Consider the following 20,932-nt stretch of genomic DNA (forward strand, 5'->3'; position numbering starts at 1 on the left):
TATGGTAGAGATGACACTTTCATGCCAAGACCCTATTTTCTGTCACTTGCAACTTTTCAGAAAAGTAGCCCTTTGGGATGAAGTCTCTTTTCCTTGTTCTCAACGTTAAGTTAATATTTTTGGTATGATTTCAGATATCTGAGTTATCTAAGGGGGAAAAGCACATTAAAGTTATTCAAACTTCTAAAGCAAAAATTATTTTGTTCTAAAAGTTCAAACTTGCAATATGTAGGTTCTGCCATGGTTACCAAAAAACTAGCTAAGAAACAGTTACACTTTACTGAACATCAAAAGAACACCCTGAATACAGTCAGTGAAATAGTCACATACGAAGATATCATTGCACTGAAATAAAGGTGTCTGAGTATATCTCAATGTGTGTGCATTCAGCTAAAGGTCAGAGAAATTGGTTCCAGATTTAATCAAATACTTCTGCTTTTACTTTTTAATTATTAAACACAAATGAAACCACATTAATGCAACATCAAAGTTGATGCTTTTTGTACAAAAAGGTCAGGAAATCCACAGTCAGGGTTCCCAAAGGAACCCAAAATAAATTATTTCTATATAATAGCTGTAGTTTTATCTCTGTACGCAGCGTTAAACATAATAATATATATATATATATACACACTATACACAAAAGAGCTGATTTATGGTAGCTTAGGAACCTTAATTTTGGATTTCCTGACTTTCATGCAAATGAAGACATAGCCACAGAACTCGGCACTGAAAACATCGTTTATTTGCATTTACTATACAGTCCATATAAAGAGTATATTACCTGGGGATCCATGATAGATTCACTAAGGATGGAAAGCTGTGTGGGAGGATCACTTTTTTGTACAATGGGACCTTGAGAGGATTCCAGGTCACAATGAGGAGCCATTGTTACATTAGGGAAACCTAGAGTAGACAGAGGAAGACAGGAAGTCATAGCACACAAAGGGCTATTTAGCTGATAAACCATTATCTCAGGAGAAACCAGGACCAAAAGTCCTACCAGTACCTCAAGACTTCTGTACCATAAATTAAGCCCCTTTTGTCCCTGCAACATATCACACAAGTCAAGGGGAGGTGAACATCACTCCTAAGTAACCCTAGCGGCAAGTCACAAAGTCACACTACATACTTGGTGGAGGGCTAGGGTTGTCGCTGTAGATACTGATGTAATTGGAGAAATGTGCACATGAAGAGAGGAACGTACAGTCATTACAAGTGAAAGAGAAATGGCAATCCGCAGAGAAGAGATGAATGAAACTGTAGAGCCCACCATTCTCTCTGAGAGAAGAGCCAATAGGTTTTGCATTCTCGATTAAGAGGAAGCAAGAGAGACCCTCATTCATCCACTGACAAAGCTCCAAGGGCAGCCAGGACTAGGCATCAAAGGCGTTCAGGAGTGAGACCACAAGAACTACCATAATGGATCAGACTCTGAGGTCCATCTAGTCCAGTACCAGCTGCTTCAGAGGAAGGTGTAAGAACCCTGAAGTAGCAACATATGTGATAACCTGCCCCTCACATTAGGTGTTATCCTGATCTGTAATAGTTAGGCAGAGTTGGTTCTCCTTTGTACTATGTTAAGAGAACAAACTATGCTATGCTAACTAACCAGATCAAGCAAACAACCTGAGCTAATCCAGATTACTCAGTCTACAATTCTGTGAAATTGGACCAAATTTCTAAAAGAACTGTGGTAATCTTAAATGAACTGCCTTACATAAATTAGTTGGTTTACCTGTATGCCTGTGAGGAGCATCGCCAAACAGGTCTTTCACCACAGCCATGGCTTGATCAGATCTCTCCAACACATCTTGCAGCTGATACTGATCAGAGAGAATCTGAAGGCACAGCACAGGAGACACTTTATACCACCATATACAAACTGATTTCCCCAAAAAAACCAACAGGATAAATATATGGATTATGAAAAGGAATTTTTGGTAGTTCATAGTTCTGGGGTTAACTCCGCCTCTGCCCTACCCATGGTCTGCTCACAAGCACCACCTTCAGTCTCAGTCCCCAGCTGTCATCTCTATATGGGCTGGGACCCATGTCCCTCTCCCTTCAGACTGGGGACTAAAGTGTGCAGTTCCCATGCAGTTCACAATGATTATCTCAGCAGATCAGACCTTAGACCGGCACTTGCAATTCGCTTTCTCTCAAGGGAGAACATCAGGGATATGAGTGGCCAGCCAGCTTTCAAAAAACACAACATATATATTTTAAGACAAAAGCATTACCAAGACAAAATATAATAAAACACCTATACACACTAAAACTACCAAGTGTCGCCTTCTTCTGTGTGTAGACCCTGGCAGGTTCTAGTCCTTCAAACCCTTCCAGCAGGGCTTGCCTTTTTGGTTACAATCCAGTTTTTGGATCAAAGTGAGGGATACCCAACCGTTCAGGCTGACCCTTTATACTACAAGCTCTTTCCTTGTCATCTTGAACCCTGTCTATGCCTATATAGGCAACTGCCCCCAGAAAGTGGTACTTCTCTGGAGTTGTTTACCTGTCCTGGCAGCTGCAGTAATTAGCTCCCACTGCTGTAGTTCTTAAGGGAAGCTTGGTAACCTTCCCGCATGAAGCTAATATACAATCCCTAACTCACAAAGATACAAATTCTTGTATCTGTAAAAGTTATATGTGACTAATCCCATGGCCCACAGTAACTGGTACATCTCAAATAACCATGCTGCAGGGAATTACTGGCTGCTTGAATCAGGGGAAATCATTTACTTGAGTGAAAAGCTATTGCCTCCTGACTGGAGTCAGATAGTGCTGCTGCAGTCAGAATTCAAAAGCTAGTTAAATAGTAGTAGTAGTAGTAGTACATAGCATTTAAGGCAGGCCCACATAGTGAGGGACAGAATTAAAATTCCAAACTGAGGAACACTAGATCACCTGCCAGCAGTTACAGCTCCTCAACCTGTTTTGTCAATTTTCTTTCCCTTCCCCCCTCCACCCTTCCTGCTCCTCTTTTTTTACACTCCCCTTCTTGCTCTCCTCCTTTCTTCTGGTTAAATACAGCAATTACAGGTGCAGAGGTTCCCCAGACACAACTTTAGCATTTCCACTAAACAATGGAGTACGGGGCAGGGGGAACGGGCGGAGGGGAGGGGAGACAAGCACAGGATACATCTCCCTTGCACAGCTTGGAATTTAGAACTGCAAGGATCCCTGCACAGCAGCATTCAAGGAATGGCAGGGGACAAGGCAAGGGCAGGGGCCAGGAGTAAGATCTGACACTACGTAGACCACATGATCATGTTTCCTTGGGGCTTGGGTGCCTGTTAACCACAGAGCTCTACTCCAACCAATGTTCTGCAGTAGCTGAAAGAAGAGCACCTAGGGGTGAGGGATATTGTACATCAACCAGGCTTGATTATTCAGCCAGACAGCGGATTTTGACCTTCTTGTAGGAGAAATTTTCCATTTTGCCACAAGTCCTTCGTAGCATAGAGATGAGGAAGAAGATGCCAAGTGCCTGCTTCACATTCCTGGCAAATTCAACACGTGTTGAAAGTCCAGACGTAGTTCTTACCTCTCGCATGAGGGCCAGCTTCCTTTTCTCTAGGGAATCAGGAGCCCCCTGCCTCTGCTTCTTCCATTTTCTCTTCAATGCTCTCTCTTGTAGCTCCACATGCACCAGTGCTTTGTTCTTTGACTTGTGTATCTCATGACGCCGCACCTATGAGAGCATGGAAGAGAATTTGGTTCAAATCTAAGGGGCAAGCTAAGGTAGTGGTTCTCAACCAGCGTTCTGGAGCCTTCTGGGGGGCCATGAGCAGGTTTCAGGGAGTCTACCAGCATGTCTGGCATTAGACTCTCTAGGGTCTAGGGCAGAAAGCCAAAGCGGAAGCTTCGCCATGCGGGACTGCAGCCCGGGCCCTGAGCCTCACCACCCGGGGCAGAAGCCAAAGCCTGAACAATTTAGTTTTATGGTACCCCCTGTGATGTGGGGCCCCAGGCAATTGCCCTGCTTGCTACATCCTAATACTGGCCCTGGCTTTTATATGCATAAAAAACAGTTGCTGTGGCACAGCTGGGCCATGGAGTTTTTATAGTATGTTGAGGAGGCCCAAAAAAATAAAAAAGAAAGAAAGACAGATTGAGAACTCCTAAGCTCAGGCACTCTTACAGCGGCAGAGAACTGCCAGTGGGCTTTTTTTTGGGGGGTTTACCAATTTATGCATTGGGTACAGTGAAATCAAACCACATGTTGGTGATGCCAGTAATGTCACCTGCAATCAGAGTCAACCACTCTGTGAAGAACAAAAGTTTAAGTTACCTCACAGAGCAAAGGGAAGGGGGAAATGGATGTGTTCTCATCTGCCCTACATTACTGAAACAACAGCAACAGCTGTATCCAACTGTCACAGAAATACTGTCACCCAGCACACTGAAAACAAGGCAAAATGCATTGTCTGATTCAGCACTGGTGTTGACTATCAGGGTCTCCACCCTCTGAATGGCATGCATTTATCCAATTCAGATTAATAGCACATTTAATGTATTAGATTCTCACAGACCTCCAGTTATAGAATTCTTAAGTTATAGAATTTAGAAAGAGACTTATGTCATCAAGACTAGCCTTCTCACAAGAGATATAACCCTAAATGAGCACAAACTCCTTCATTGTATCCTCAATATTATACTATGTAAAAATATTATATAATCATTGCTGTCAGCTGGATGGAATTGAACTCATAGTTTGTGAAGAATAGCAGCTCTACATAGCAGGAACGGTAGCAGTGGTGTGAACCTGTTCAAACCTCCCAAGAATTAAGGAAATTCCAAGACTAAAGAACACATTTTTCAGCCCTTCCTTCACTGAAGATGATGCAGGTTAACCTTCCAATAGATAAGTTTTTCTTTCCCCCTCCCCCCATTATCCCATGTTGGAAAACATTCTAAAGGGATACACTGGAAAATACATCAGAATATTGGTTAAAATAAGCTGGCTGAAGGAGACATTAAACAAATGAGCGCTGCTAAAAGAAGGGATTGTGCATATAGCTATTGGGGGGGGGGAAAGCTATATTTAAAAAAGTTTTTGGTGGGTAGGGAAGGGAGATAAGATGTTATAAACAAAACACCTCATATAAAATAAAATGAAATATCTGCCCCAGATGACCAAGTAGATTACCTCTATTCCATAGCAGGTCAATGACAGATTTTTGACTTACCATGTCTTCAGGAGTTGCACGATGCACTGTTAAATCATGGACAGTGTTCTGCAAAAAGAAACAAGAGAACACAACAAATATATGGGTGGAATCAGGCATCAATTTTTTTAAAAACCTATTGATTTGCTCTTTAAGTTACTAAAATAATCAGCCCTCCAATTTTAGAGACAAGTGTCTATTGATAAATAGAACAGAAATGCAAAAGACAATCTGACATAGATCACTTTACAGTTCTACACAGTATTTCATCAAAAAACTATGTTAAAAATATTAAGTTTGCATTCAAAAGTCAGGCAATGATAATGTTAAGGCAGCCCGTGGAATCCTAACTCTACCCCCTGGGGCGCATACATCATGATACAATCTTTAATTATGTGATGATCACATATTATTTCTCAAAAGGAAGAGAGGGAGGATGGACCAGTTTTAGGGCACTAGCACAGGATCTGGGTTCAAGTCCCTGTTCTGCCAGACTTCTTGCGTGACCTTGGGCAAAATACTTAGCCACTCTGTCTCAGTTCAGTATCTGCAAAGTGGGAATAATATCTCACCAAAGTGTTGTAAGGATAAATACTCTAAAGGTTGTGAGGTGTTCAGATACTACATTGGTGGTGGCCATAAGAGTACTTAGGATAGAAATAATACAATATTTTTTTCCTACAAGCTCACATACTTGTGTATGCCAGAGTCACTGTATATATGATGCATAGTGAATGAGCCAAGTGCTCTATAGCCTAACACTTCTCATAGAATCACAGAATATCATGGTTGGAAGGGACCTCAGGACGTCATCTAGTCCAACCCCCTGCTCAATGCAGGACCAATTCCCAACTAAATCATCCCAGCCAGGGCTTTGTCTAGTCTGACCTTAAAAACCTCTAAGGAAGGAGATTCCACCACCTCCCTAAGTAACTCATTCCAGTGCTTCATCACTCTCTGAGTGAAAAAGTTTTTCCTAACATCCAACCTAAACCTCCCCCACTGCAACTTGAGACCATTACTCCTTGTTCTGTCATCTGCTACCACTGAGAATAGTCTAGATCCATCCTCTTTGGAACCCCCTTTCAGGTAGTTGAAAGCAGCTATCAAATCCCGCCTCATTCTTCTCTTCTGCAGACTAAACAATCCCAGTTCCCTCAGCCTCTCCTCATAAGTCATGTGCTCCAGCCCCCTAATCATTTTTTTTGCCCTCCGCTAGACTCTTTCCAATTTTTCTACATCCTTCTTGTAGTGTGGGGCCCAAAACTGGACACAGTACTCCAAATGAGGCCTCACCAATGTTGAATAGAGGGGAATGATCACATCCCTCGATCTGCTGGCAATGCCCCTACTTATACAGTCCAAAATGCCATTAGTCTTCTTGGCAACAAGGGCACACTGTTGACTCATATCCAACTTCTCATCTACTGTAACCCCTAGGTCCTTTTCTGCAGAACTGCTGCCTAGCCATTCGGTCCCTAGTCTGTAACAGTGAATGGGATTCTTCCATCGTAAGTGCAGGACTCTGCACTTGTCCTTGCTGAACCTCATTAGGTTTCTTTTGGCCCAGTCTTCTAATTTGTCTAGGTCCCTCTGTATCCCATCCCTACCCTCCAGCGTATCTACCACTCCTCCAAGTTTTGTGTCCTCTGCTACCTTGCCGAGAATGCAGTCCACGCCATCCTCCAGACTATTAATGAAGATACTAAACAAAACCGGCTCCAGGACCGACCCTTGGGGCACTCCACTTGAAACCGGCTGCCAAGTAGACATGGAGCCGTTGATCACTACCCATTGAGCCCGATGAACTAGCTGGCTTTTATCCACCTTATAGTCCAATCATCCAGCCCATACTTCTTTAACTTGCTGGCAAGAATATGGTGGGAGACCGTATCAAAAGCTTTGCTAAAGTCAAGAAATAACACACCCACTGCTTTCCCCTCATCCACAGACCCTGTTATCTCCTCACAGAAGGCAATTAGGTTAGTCAGGCAGGACTTGCCCTTGGTGAATCCATGTTGATTGTTCCTGATCATTTTCCTTTCCTCTAAGTGCTTCAGAATTGATTCCTTGAGGACCTACTTCATGATTTTTCCAGGGACTGAGGTGAGACTGACTGGCCTGTAGTTCCCTGGATCCTCTCTGACTGTGCAAGCTAGATCCAGGATACTCTATAGCAGTGATTCCCAAACTTGTCCAGGGAAAGCCCCTGGCGGGCCAGGCCAGTTTGTTTACCTGCTGCGTCCGCACGTTCGGCCAATCACAGCTCCCAGTGGCCGCGGTTCGCTGCTCCAGGCCAATGGGAGCTGCTGGAAGTGGCAGCCAGCACGTCCCTCGGACTGCACTGCTTCCAGCAGCTCCCATTGGCCAGGAGCAGCGAACCGCAGCCATTGGGAGCCGAGATTGGTCGGACCTGCAGACGCAGCAGCTAAACAAACCAGCCCGGCCTGCCAGGAGCTTTCCCTGCACAAGCAGCGGAACAAGTTTGGGAACCACTGCTCTATAGCAAATGACTTCTACTTCAAGGTCCCTGGCTTTCAATGATGCTTTGGAGCAGCAGGCTGAAAACCCTGCAGCATTTTCAGATAAGATAAAAGATGGATGTGTTCATTTTCATATTTAAATTAAATGAAAACCATCAGTATGATAGAATCATAGACTTCAAGGTAAGAAGAAACCATTATGATCACCTAGTCTGACCTCCTCCACAACGCAGGCTACAGAATCTCACCCACCCACTCTTGTATCAAACCTGTGTCTAAGCCACTGAAGTCCTCAAATCATGGTTTAAAGACTTCAAGGTGCAGAGAATCTTCCAGCAAGTGACCTATGCCTATGATGCAGAGGAAGGCAAAAACCCCCCAGGGCCTCTGCCAATCTGCCCTGGAGGAAAATTCCTTCCCGACCCCAAATATGGCTATACTTTGTATAATTTAAGTTTTCAGTGTGCTGCAGAATTTTGTGTTGAAAACTCAATTTCATTTGCAGAAGTTGTCCAGAGTGTGTGCAAAAAGAAATTGACAATGATGGCAGTTAACTGGGGAGTAGCAGGGGCTTTTTGTATCTGGTTTTGTATTTCAGCACAAGAATATTCACTGAATATTCCTTCACCAGTGAGGGGCAGTGAAAAAAGAGTTTTAAATGTCAACACTGATATTACCACTGGTAAGTTTCAAAGTCAATACCTCCTTTCTGTCTAAGGTTTATGCAGCAGGGTCCTATTTTACGTTATGGTCACAGTTTGCTGAATCCACCCCCGGCTCCAGAATATAAGCTTCTGTACTTAAAAAAAGGGAGAAAGAGGCATTCATTCTGTGTTTTCTATAGCTGCCTACACCAATGTGAAGTAGGTTTAAAATTCCATGACTGACTTTGAACTATGAGGATTAGACACACAGATTAATGGTGCATTGGGCCCTGTGTGTATGTGCCTTATGGCTGTAAAAGGAACTTTCCGAACGGGAACAGAGTAGTACTGATGCTGTGCTATCTCAGTATGTGGCCAGCCTGAAACAAGAGGGGAATGAACTGCCCCTTCAACGGAGCGGAATCATTAGCGAGGGCAGGGAGAGGGGGCCAGCCACGGGGCACAGAGAGAAAAGGAAACGCAGCGGCGGGCACAGGCTGGCAAGGGAAGGCATCTTCCCCTGGTGGGCAGGGCCGGGCCGGGGCTCGCCCAGCGCACACACGCGGCAGGGCGGGCTCGTCCGTCCCCCTCTCCAGAGCCCGGTCCCCGCGGTGACTCAGCAGCGCAGGAGCCCGCGTCCCCCGGCTGCCATCACCCGGCTCCTGCGGCCCCGGCCTCCCGCACCCCGACTGTGAGGGGCGCGGCCCCCGTGCCTCAGTTTCCCCAGCTGTACCGGGCGGGGGCTCCACTCACGTCCCAGTCCCGCTTAGGGGGCGGAGGCTTCTTCTTCGCCTTCGGCGGCTTATTCCCCGGGGCGCGGGGGCGCGTCACCCGCACCAGGGACATTGCGGACCCGACAGGACCAAGGAAGAAGGGGGCGGGGCCGGAAACGCCGCTCTGCCTAGAGCGGCTCTTGCAGCCGCCGTTAGAGGCCGGCTGACCCCGCCCCCCGCTCGCTCCCGCCCGTCACCAGGGAGACCCCGCCCAGGCCACCAGCCCCGCCCCCGAGCGTGATGGAACCAGCCGACCCCGCCCCGTGCACATCAGAACCCCACCCAGACCCCTCACTGACCCCCTACTACCTACTGTCTTGGTGTACCTACACCACACTGACCCCCCTACTACCTACTGTCTTGGTGTATCTGTATCCCACTGATCCGCCACTACCTACTGTCTTAGTGTACCTACACCACACTGACCCTCCCCCTATCTACTGTCTTAGTGTACCTGCACCCCATGGATCCCCCCACTACCTACTGTCTTAGTGTACCTGCACCCCACTGACCCCCCCATACTACCTACTGTCTTAGTGTACCTACACCCCATGGACCCTCCCCACTACCTACTGTCTTAGTGTACCTGCACCCCACTGACCCCCCATACTACCTACTGTCTTAGTGTACCTGCACCCCACTGACCCCCCACTACCTACTGTCTTAGTGTACCTGCACCCCACTGACCCCCCCATACTACCTACTGTCTTAGTGTACCAACACCCCATGGACCCTCCCCACTACCTACTGTCTTAGTGTACCTGCACCCCACTGACCCCCCCATACTACCTACTGTCTTAGTGTACCTGCACCCCACTGACCCCCCACTACCTACTGTCTTAGTGTACCTGCACCCCACTGACCCCCCCATACTACCTACTGTCTTAGTGTACCTGCACCCCATGGACCCCCCCACTACCTACTGTCTTAGTGTACCTGCACCCCATGGACCCCCCCACCTACTGTCTTAGTGTACCTGCACCCCACTGACCCCCCCACTACCTACTGTCTTAGTGTACCTGCACCCCATGGACCCCCCCACTACCTACTGTCTTAGTGTAGCTGCACCCCATGGACCCCCCCACCTACTGTCTTAGTGTACCTGCACCCCACTGACCCCCCCACTACCTACTGTCTTAGTGTACCTGCACCCCATGGACCCCCCACTACCTACTGTCTTAGTGTACCTGCACCCCACTGACCCCCCCATACTACCTACTGTCTTAGTGTACGTGCACCCCACTGACCCCCCCATACTACCTACTGTCTTAGTGTACCTGCACTCCACTGACCCCCCAGACATTGCTCCTATGTACCCCCAATATACCACACTGCCCATGCTACCCACTCATTCACCCCACTGTCCCCATATACCCCCACTGCCACCCCAACAACCCACTATTTTCTACTGTCCCTACAACCCTCATTAATCTTCCTCATTCACCCCACTGCATTCTCACTGATCATACTGCCCTTAAGGTACCCTGGTCCCCGTTGATCCTCCCCGCTGGCACCCTGACTGATCCTGCTCACTCCCTCTCCATCCTCATTCCTCCCACAGCCACCCCCTCACTGCTCCTCACCGAAACTACCAGCTCCCTCTGTATCCCCCAAAGATCTTTCTCACTGTCCTCACCCCTCACTGCCCCCACTGTTCCCCCACTGTTCCCAGACCACTGCACTGCCCCCATTCCACATCACCCCAACTCCAAGTTCACTGTGAGGGCATAAGAAGCAAAGTTCTAAGGAGAAGTCTACATTGCAATTAGACATTTGTGGCTGGCCCATGCCAGCTGACTCAGGCTTGAGGGGCTCCAGCTTAGGAGCTGTTTCATTGCGGTGTAGACCAGTGGTTTTCAACTTTTTTTTCATTTGCAGACCCTTACAAATTTTTGAATGGAAGTGCGGACCCCTTTGGAAATTCAACTTGTGGTCTGGGGACCCCGTATCATAGAAATCTTAGGGCTTGTCCACACTACAAAATTAGGTCAACTTAATTTAGATTGACATACAATCACCACTGTAATTCAATGGGCTGTTGGTGTCCACACTATCCTCCTTCTGTCGGTAGAGCCCATCTTCACCAGGAGCACTTGCAGTGCACTGACTGAAGTGAGGCTTTGTGGGGCACTTACAATTGAGAGTGGGGCATTTACAACCATTTGGAGCTCACAGCTGGAGTTCCCTTCCACTCTGGGATGACAGCCAGAGCTGTGAGCTCCTCCCATGCTCAATTTCACAGCACAGAGCCTATCAGCAGTGAAATTGCTCAGAGCAGCCACACTCTTACAGCTTTGGGAGCACCCAGCAGCCAGGCTTGGAGTGGGGATCCTGGGTAGCAGCTCAGCGGGGGCCCACAGGACTCCCAGCAGGGAGAGGTGAATCCCGGGCAGCTACCTGCTGGGAGCCCGGGGGGCAGCAGGGACAGGGGATCCCGGGTAGCAGCCTGCTGGGAGTAGGTAGCCTGGGGAACACCTGAGCTCTAGCTGGAGCCCACCACGTGCCCTGGTGTGACAGCCTTAACTGTGAGCCAAGTGCAGGGTTCACAGCAAGGAACCTACCAGCCTTTCTTGCCAATTTCAGGGTTTCAGGGCTTTAGCCAGCAGCCCATGTAAGTAATGCAGTGGCTACATGGACACTGCATTGCCCTAATTACACAGACATAAGCCCAATGCCTCTCGTGCCTTATGGCAACTTAACTCTGTAGTGTAGACCAAGCCTTAGACAGAAAACTGACTGAACAGAATGCAAATACAAATGTTGCATGTGCCTGGCACGGTATTTGACTCAGCATGAGAAAGGGCGCTAAACTGTGGGCTTCTATGGTAATGACAACACTTCCAGGTTTTGACCTGTAGGTGGGGGTATTCACCTATTTTTGATTGATCAGAGAACCAGAATGCCTTTTCTGGGATCTGAAACTTAATTTTCATAATCACCTTTCACTAGGGTTGCCAGTTGTGGTTGGATGTATTCCTGGAGGTTTCATCACATGACATCTTTAATTAAAGATTCATTTTTAATTCCCGGAGACTCCAGGACAATCTTAGAGAGTTGGCAATCCTACCTTTCATGGACCCCTTAGACATACTCTGTGAACTCCCAGGGGTCCGCAGACCACAGGTTGAAAACATTTGCGTAGATGTTGGAATTGGGACTGCAGCTCCAGCTCTGGGACCCTCCCATCTCGCAGGGTCCTAGAGCCTGGGCTCCAGCCTGGGTCTGAACATCTTCATGGTAGTTAAACAGCCCCTTAGCCCGAGTCAGCTGGCACAGGCCAGCCATAGGTTTTTAATTGCATTGTAGACGTACCTTTGCCCAGTTACCCAGACAGCTCCTCTACCTAGCATACACAGGCAGCTTCTGGTTTGCTGGCAGGGAAATGCTGATACCAGAAGACAGAGGACTCAGATGCTCATTACAATTGATTTGTTGAGAATGGAGCTGTTGTGCTTTTAACGGATCTCAACACTGAGGGGCTATTTCAAGAGAGTATGGGAGAATCATCTCCAGAAAAACAGATGGAAGTATCTAGAATATAAAGAATGAAGCCAGAGCATCTGCCATTGGAGTGCCATTGAACACTCTCAGAAACATGTCCCTCTGTCAAACAATTGGGCTTCTCTATACATAAAAATTAATCTAGAATGAAGTAGGGTATGAATTTCAAGTATATATTTCACATATGTATTGTTAGAGGTTGACAATGTAACCAAACAGTTCCTGTCTATCGCTGTATTCTGTTAATTCAGGTTTCAGAGTTGTAGCCAAGGAGATGTTAACATTTAAATGAACTGTGAATGTAATGATATCACTGTCTTCATTTCTCTTAAGTATGTAGTAAACTACCTGTAAATTGCCTTATATTAATCCATGTTTCGGAAATAGGAGGCTACTTCAAAACCACTAGTCTTCACCCAAGGAACTTCTGCTGTCAAGAGGCTGACAACAGCCTGCCAGGGATTTATAAAAACTCTTGGGCCCTGGTCTTTCCATCTCAAATCTGCTAATCTTCATCAGGGGAAGTCTGAGTGTCAAGACTGAGGTCTCCAGGCCTATCTGGATCACCCTGATGTTGGACATTGGACTGTAACTTATGAACTGATTCTGGAATGGACTTTTTGCAACTCTGAAGATCACCATCTCTACTATGAAAATGATCTAAGAGCTATATTCATGTCTGTATGTATAATCAGCAAAGAGTCCTGTGGCACTTTATAGACTAACAGATGTTTTGGAGCACGAGCTTTCGTGGGTGAATACCCACTTCATCGGATGCATGTGAATGTAATGATATCACTGTTTTCATTTTTCAACCTGTGGTCATGCATCCGATGAAGTGGGTATTCACCCACGAAATCTCATGCTCCAAAACGTCTGTTAGTCTATAAGGTGCCACAGGACTCTTTGCTGCTTTTACAGATCCAGACTAACATGGCTACCCCTCTGATACTTGTATGTATAATGATCTTTTAACCAATACTCTCTCTTTTGTTTTTAATACGTTTTAGTTCAGTTAATAAGAACTGGTTGTAAGCATGTGTTTGGGTAATATTTATTAACCTGGTGTGTCCAATCCTTTGGGATTGGCAGAACTTTTTATACGATGAACAAGATTTTCAGTAATCCTTATCATATTTGACTTGGCTGTGTGGATGGGAGCTCAAGAGTGGGCTGCTTTAAGGGAACTGTATTTCTGGCTTCTGGGTAACTAATAAGATATTGTAGAAGCTGTGTTTTTTTCTCCCAGGTTGGTGAATCTAAATATTAGAATAACCACCAGTTTAGGGGATTGTCTGCCCATTTTTTGTAGTTTGCCCTAATTGAGCAATCTCAGCATGGTCCCCCTGGAACTGCAGTTCCAGAGCTTAACTCCAGTACTACACAAACTGGTTGAAACTAAGGAATAGAACTATCAGACTCATATGTGAGCACTGTTTGTTGGGAAAGAGTCAACATAGCTTTTGCTTCACCAATCTATATGAAGTCTTTGAGGGAGACAACAAGTGTGTGGACAAGGGTGATCCAGTGGATACAGTGTACTTGGACTTTCAGAAAGCCTTTGAAAGGTGCCTCACCAAAGGTTCTTAGGTATATCTCCATATATTATTATCTCATAGAGCTGGCAGGGAACCTGAAAGGTCATCCAGTCCAGCCCCCTGCCTTCACTAGCAGAACCAAGTACTGATTTTGGCCCAGATCCCTAAGTGGCCCCCTCAAGGATTGAGCTCACAAGCCTGGGTTTAGCAGGCCACTGCTCAAACCACCAAGCTATCCCTCTTAAGCAAAGTAAGCAGTCATGGGTTAAGGGGAAAAGTCTTCTTGTGGATCTGTAACTGGTTGAAAGATAGGAAACAAAGGGTAGGAATAAATTATCAGTTTTCATAATGGAGAGAAGTAAATAAGGTTCCTCAAGGATCTGTACTGGGATGAGTACTGTTCAATGTATTCATAAATTACTTGGAAAAGGGGGCTGTGACAGGGTGCTAAGCAGAAAACTGCTTAGTCAACCTCAGTCATTCCAGCTCCAATTAAGGGAGATGCATTGGAGCTGGGTAGATCACCTGGTCCTGATTGGGAAGCTAGAACAGCTGCTGCCTCATGAGGCTGGGGCTGGATAAAAGTCCCAGGGGACAGAAGCCAGAAAGATAACTCTTTCTCTCCTGCTGGTGGTTTGTAAGAAGGTCATTAGATGTATGGTGGAAAGGTGGTGGGAGCACAGCCTGTAAACAAAAGCACCAGGAGGTCTCTGTGTGACTTTCTCAGCCCAGTGGGGGCAGGAGCCAGGAGGGCCCTGCAGAGACCCCATTACATGGGCAAACAGTGAGATGGCAAAGTTTGGGGACGATGCAATGTTACCTGAGATAGCTAAGTCCAAAGCAGACCGTGAAGAGTTACGAAGGGATCTCACAAAACTGGGTGACTAGGTAACAAAATGGTAGATTAAATTCAATGTTAATAAATGCAAAGTAATGCACATTAGAAAACATAATCCTACCTATACATACAAAATGATGGGCTCTAAATTAGCTGTTACCACTCAAAGAGATTGGAATTGGTGTGGATAGTTCTCTGAAAACATCTGCTCAGTGTGCAGTGGCAATTAATACACTAACAAAATGTTAGGAATCATTGGCAAAGAGAGACGTGACTGAAAATATCATAATGCCACACAACTATAGTATGCCCACACTTTCAATTCTGTGTGCAGCGCTGGTTGCCCCATCTCAAAAAATATATATTGGAATGGGGGGGGGGAATGCTAAGAAGGGCAACAAAAAATTTTAGGACTATGGAACAGCTTCCATATGAACAGAGATTAAAAAGACTTTGGCCACGTCCAGACTACCCGCCGTATCGGCGGGTTAAAATTGATTGCTCAGGGATCGATATATCGCTTCTAATCTAGACGTGATATATCGATCCCTGAGCGCACTTATATCGATTCCGGAACTCCATCAACCCCAACGGAGTTCCAGAATCGACACGGAGAGCTGCGAACATCGATCCTGTGCGGTGTGGACGGGGGAGTAATCCGATCTTAGATATTCGACTTCAGCTACGTTATTCACGTAGCTGAAGTTGCGTATCTAAGATCGATTCCCCCCCCCAAATGTGGACCAGCCCTGAGACTCATCAGCTTGGAAAAGAGATGACTTCAAGGGGCTATGATAGAGATCTATACAAATTATGAATGGTATAGAGAAAACTAATAAAGACCCACAAACAAGGGGGCATTCAATGAAATTAATGCATGAACTAGGGGTCACCCAGTTAAATTAATAGACGGAAAAAAATAAGGAAGTACTTCAAGCAACACACAATTAACCTGTGGAACTTGTTGCCATGGAACGTTGTGAAGGCTAAAAGTGTAACTGGGTTTAAAAAAAGAGTAGGTAAGTTCATGGAAGATAGATCCATCAATGGCTATTAGCAACCCTATGTCCCAGGTGTACTTAAACCTCTGACTCCTAGAATTTGAGACTGGATGACAGGGCAGGAATCATTCAAAACATTTCCATGTTCTGTTCGTTTCTTCTGAAACATCTGGCACTGTGCTTTGTTAGAAGATGGTATTGGGTGAGATGGACCACTAACTAGTAAGACCATTCTTATGCAGACCCTCAATTGAGTCTGATCAGCTCTAGCTTTAAACACTGGAGAGAAGGGGCTCAAATGGTGTCTGTGATTCAGAGTTCACACAACCAGGTAGGAACACCTGCCCCCACCCTCTTTTTTGTCTTTCACTGCTTAGCAAGTGAGTATCAAGTGAGGGTGCCTCCCTCAGTCAGGGCATGCTATGAGTGCTGCTGCCCTTTACTCAGACAGTAAGTACAACAAAATTTTGTTACACTTGCAAATAGTAGCCCAAAATTGATCACTTTGGCAAAGCAGCTCTGTCTGTTGAACACGTAGACAGAGTAGGTGCTTCTGCAAATACGGTCTGCTCCTGAAGTCTTTTCTTTTTCTCCCAGTTCGTTCCTAATGTCAGGGGATAGCTAACTCAGACCCTGTTTACACTTGCAACACTGGATTGCTATTGGTCAGGCAATCAGTTGGGAGTTGGATTATCCTCAGTGGGGGCCATTGTCATCTGAGTGTGTAACACCATTAAGTGTCTCTTGCTATACAGGACTGTGGCTCTTGGTAATGTGCAGAAAAAAGTGGATCATTTTGCAGCAATGGGGTTCTCAAACTGTGGCGGGGCTATAGCATGCATATCCCTTTTCTGGCACCAGCACATCTTGCTGCATCCCACCCCTTGCCACTGAGTATATCAACAGAAAGAGATTCTTTTCCATGGTTAAGCAATTGCCATTGGATCACTGGGGACTCTGCTGATATTAATGTGGGCTGGTCAGGGAAGGTGCATGATGCTCACTTCTTTAAGAACACAGGACTGTTCAGAAAGCTGCAAGGAGGTGCATTCTTCCCAGACCATCAGATTACCACTGGCGATGTTCAAATGCCAATAGTGATTCTGGGAGATCCAGCCTATCCCTTGGTCACCTAGCTCATGAAGCTGTATGTTGGCCACCTCAACAGCATCAAAGAAAGATTAAACTACCAGCTCAGCAGGTGCAGAAAGACTGTTGAATGTGATTTTGGTAGACTGGAAGGATGCTGGCACTGTTTATTCACTAGATTGGATCTTAGCAAGGCAAACATCCCCATGATTATAGCTGCATGTTGTGTATTGTATAAGATCTGTGAGGCAGAGGGAGAAAAGATCTGTGAGGCAGAGGGGTGGAGGAGCAAGGTGGACCAGCAGCTGTTTACTGAAACTGAACAGCCAGACACTAGGGCTATCAGAAGATCCAACTATGGAATTACATGGCTCAGGGAGGCCTTAAAAATACTTTAACAGTCAGCCACAGTAGTGTTGTCTGTGTTTTGTGTTTTCATTTTTTTAAAAAGTCTCTTGTGCATACAGGGATTCAATATGACTGAGTCTTCCCTCCTGCTATGAATTCTGTGATGCTTGGTGTAAACTAATGAATAGACTCTGATTTTTGAAAAATAGAATGCTATTGTGTGTAAAGAAACAGGCAACACAATTAAAGTGCAGACAAAAGCCTTTTACCCACACTGTAAAAGGGTGAACTATACTTTAAAACCTCAAGTAAAAATAGAAGCAAACAGTGAACATTTATGTTCATGGATGTAGAACCTACTGCAACATAGTAGGTTGTGGCTACACATTCACAGCCCTTTGGCTTTCCCAGGTGGTGTATGTATAGCTATGGTTCTTCTTGTTGTCCTTAGTGTGGAGTGAGAGGGGTCAACATTCCCTCTAAATTTTCTTAGTACTGAAGGGGACTACAAACTCCACTGACCACTATGTTTTTGTCCTTAGGCAACAGAGAATGTGAATGTTGTAACATTTTAATTAAACCACTAAATAAAGAAAAACTGCTGGGAGTGCCAATTTAATCAGTGAAATATATATTGTGCATATATTCTCCTAAAATCAGCGTATTTATTAAAAACTACATATTCACAGAACATACAAAATAAAAGCAAATAATAATATTAAATCGAGTGCCTGGCAGATACTACACATGTACCTGCAATGAAATAAGTTTCATATTTAATGAACCTGGTTTACTCATTATGCTGGAAATTTCTTTCATCTGTATTTCTCAGTTGCCCTGTGATGGTAAATTTTTGTCCAGGTTGACATCTCCATGTGCTGTGAGGAAGTGGTTTATTCTTACAAACTGGTCCATATGGTTAACCTCTAGTCTACTGCAAGACTTAATTTAATGAGTTAGATCAAAACTAAACCCACATTTACAGTCAGCATTTAAGGCTCAAGAAACTGAACCGGGCCTGTAAACTGATTTTCTTTCTGCAAGTAAGTTACCATGTCAGCAAATGTTGTTATATCCACTTTCTTTTTTTCCACAATGATAAATTTATCCTGGGTGTACTGCTTGCAGATGCATTGTTGTTGATCCATCAGTTTACACTGGTAAATTCAAGACTGCTTCATACTTGCCCATGATATGACTGACATGTTCTGTGCTGTAATCAAATTAGGCAGAAACCAGTGCTTCAGTATCAAATGCAGGCCACTCTTGCAGCTCATTCTCTGGAAATCAACAATTTAGATGGTCAGAGTTCTGTACTAAAGTGGAGAACACCTGCTGCATTAACAGTATTGGCAAGAGATGCCCTTTGTTCCCTCACCTTCTCACTCCAAAGAGCTTTTTCTCCAAGACACTGAGGAAAATTTTGCTATTTTGGCCTTAATGTAGCTCAGTGGTTCTCAAACTTTTTGCATTGGTGATCCCTTTCACACAGCAAGCCTCTGAGTGCAACCCCCCCATATAAATTAAAAATGGGATTTTAATTTAAGAGGGGCTCAGGCTGTTAGCCCCACACCTGGGCAGGGCTGATAGCTCACAACCCCCAACTAATAACTTCATGACCCCCTGAGGGGTTGCAACCCCCAGTTTGAGAACCCCTGCCATAGCTAAATGCTTCAGTGACAGTGAGACAACTTCTCTGAAAAATTAGGCCCAGCTGAGGCAATTCCCCTGCAATATCATCAAGCACAGTCAGTGCAATACAGTACTGGGGATCTGTAAGCTTTTTGAGACCATACTTCGCTACAGGATCATTATTCTCGATACAGTGGTCTACTGTTACGTCATGATTTTGCAGAAGGGCCTTTACAGCTGAGTGATGTGATAACCATCACTCTTCATTCAAAGGCCTGAATAATAATACATCATCTTCCAGTATGCTGGCCAGCATCTCTCATTTAGTTTTCTTAACAGCTGATCTACTAAATATTGTGTATATACAGTGTGTCATAGAGTTTCCACTTCTTTCATCATTAGTACATGTTTTCAGGCATCAGTGATGCCTAGGTCTTCTCTGTGGGAAACACAGTGTTGTTGTAGTAAGTGTGGTACACATTCTCTAAGTAGTACAGCTATATTGTTATGCTTACCATCTGGAGGCACCATCTGAAGTGAACATAGGCATTAGCTGTATATCCAGATTGTGATCCATGTAGAATTGTTTGATGGCTTCTTTAATATGCCAAGCATTGCACACAGGGGTAATGCCAGCAAATGCAGTCTTGTGGGTGACATCATTCTGAGCTCAAAACTTGATGTTAAGGATTAACATTTTGTGCATTACAACGTCAACTATCTATTCAACTATCATAATGAATTACAGATAACTGCCATGATGTCACTTTGGCCTACTGCATTAATAGACTGAACAAATTCAAATGCACAGTTCTTTCTTCTCTAGCGGGTAGGAAGATTAACTTATTTCGCCACCTGGTCTCAAGTGTGCTGCATAGACATCATGGATAAATCTATTTGCACAGCAAGGAGTACATTGTCAATCAGTATTTTTATTTTGTCTCGGTTTGCTCTCTGACATTTCAATATGAGCAGCAAAGAGCAGCATTATGAGCAGCAAATACTGACAAAGTGGGTATTCACCCACGAAAGCTCATGCTCCAAAACGTCTGTTAGTCTATAAGGTGCCACAGGACTCTTTGCTGCTTTTACAGATCCAGACTAACACGACTACCCCTCTGATACTTGACATTTAAATATGCTTCTCTCAGCTTTCAGTAGACTCTGCTAGTAAATGTTGAATTCTACAGCCTTGTTTCCAATTGTGCAGAGTTTTCACTGCATCAAGGTGAGCTTTCTGTACTAAGTGGCATTTTAGATAGCCCGGTTTCCATTCACTTAGCTTTAGCTTCAGAACAAAAATTACATATGACCTAACACTGACTGAATAAAAAAAAAAAGTCTCCAACTTTCAAGAAGACCCTTCCTAGGATGTCAGTTGTTTTGGTTTCCACAGTTTCCAAAAGCCAATTGTCTCTAAATGTCACACTGCAATTTTTCTGTGCTACTGTTGGTGCTTGTACTCCTAACTTATGCTTGGATGTGGGGTTGTTTGAACAAGGTGTGTATCACACTCTAAACTGTTTGCAACTGACACAGCAAAGTGTGAGCTACAAATACAGAGGAAGCAGTGAGCGGCATAGTTGTTATAAGGTCACCAAGCCTTGTATTGCAGGAAGATTTTGATGTCTCTGGCCTCTCTACATCCACTTTTGGGCTAGGGAGTGGTGGAGGCTGGTCACTGAGAGGGCTCACTGGGATCATGGTCACTGGCTGCCCTGCTCCTGATACCCAGGCTTACCCTCCCCAGCCCCCATCCAAGATGGAATTGTCACATAGCCTGGCCCAGCTGAGCCCAGGCACTGCAGTGTGATACAGCCATCCTGCCACTAGGTTCTGAGACCCAGGGAGATAGACCCCAGTGCCCCTGGCCAACACCCTACCCAGCTAGTGCAAGTGAAGATATTCTCATTC

General features: G+C 45.2%; 1 protein-coding gene across 3 annotated transcripts in view; it reads right to left on the reverse strand.

Annotated features, from left to right (window-relative positions):
* The window catches only part of SPICE1 (spindle and centriole associated protein 1), a 35,209-nt gene extending 26,009 nt beyond the window's left edge, over nt 1-9,200 (reverse strand). For 2 of the 3 annotated variants that reach the window (XM_030534589.1, XM_030534580.1), the window contains exons 1-5: nt 9,052-9,200; nt 5,193-5,240; nt 3,548-3,694; nt 1,739-1,841; nt 785-906 (exon numbers count right to left, since the gene is read on the reverse strand). In XM_030534589.1, coding sequence (XP_030390449.1) covers nt 785-906; nt 1,739-1,841; nt 3,548-3,694; nt 5,193-5,240; nt 9,052-9,144 — 513 coding nt within the window. In that variant the 5' untranslated portion in view covers nt 9,145-9,200. Of the gene's footprint in view, nt 1-784; nt 907-1,738; nt 1,842-3,547; nt 3,695-5,192; nt 5,241-9,031 lie in introns of all 3 variants that reach the window. The other variant, XM_030534597.1, reaches the window with a different exon arrangement.
* Nucleotides 9,201-20,932: the final 11,732 nt, after the last annotated feature.

The sequence above is a fragment of the Gopherus evgoodei genome, chromosome 1, assembly GCF_007399415.2.
Source record: "Gopherus evgoodei ecotype Sinaloan lineage chromosome 1, rGopEvg1_v1.p, whole genome shotgun sequence".
Lineage (NCBI taxonomy): Eukaryota > Metazoa > Chordata > Testudines > Testudinidae > Gopherus > Gopherus evgoodei.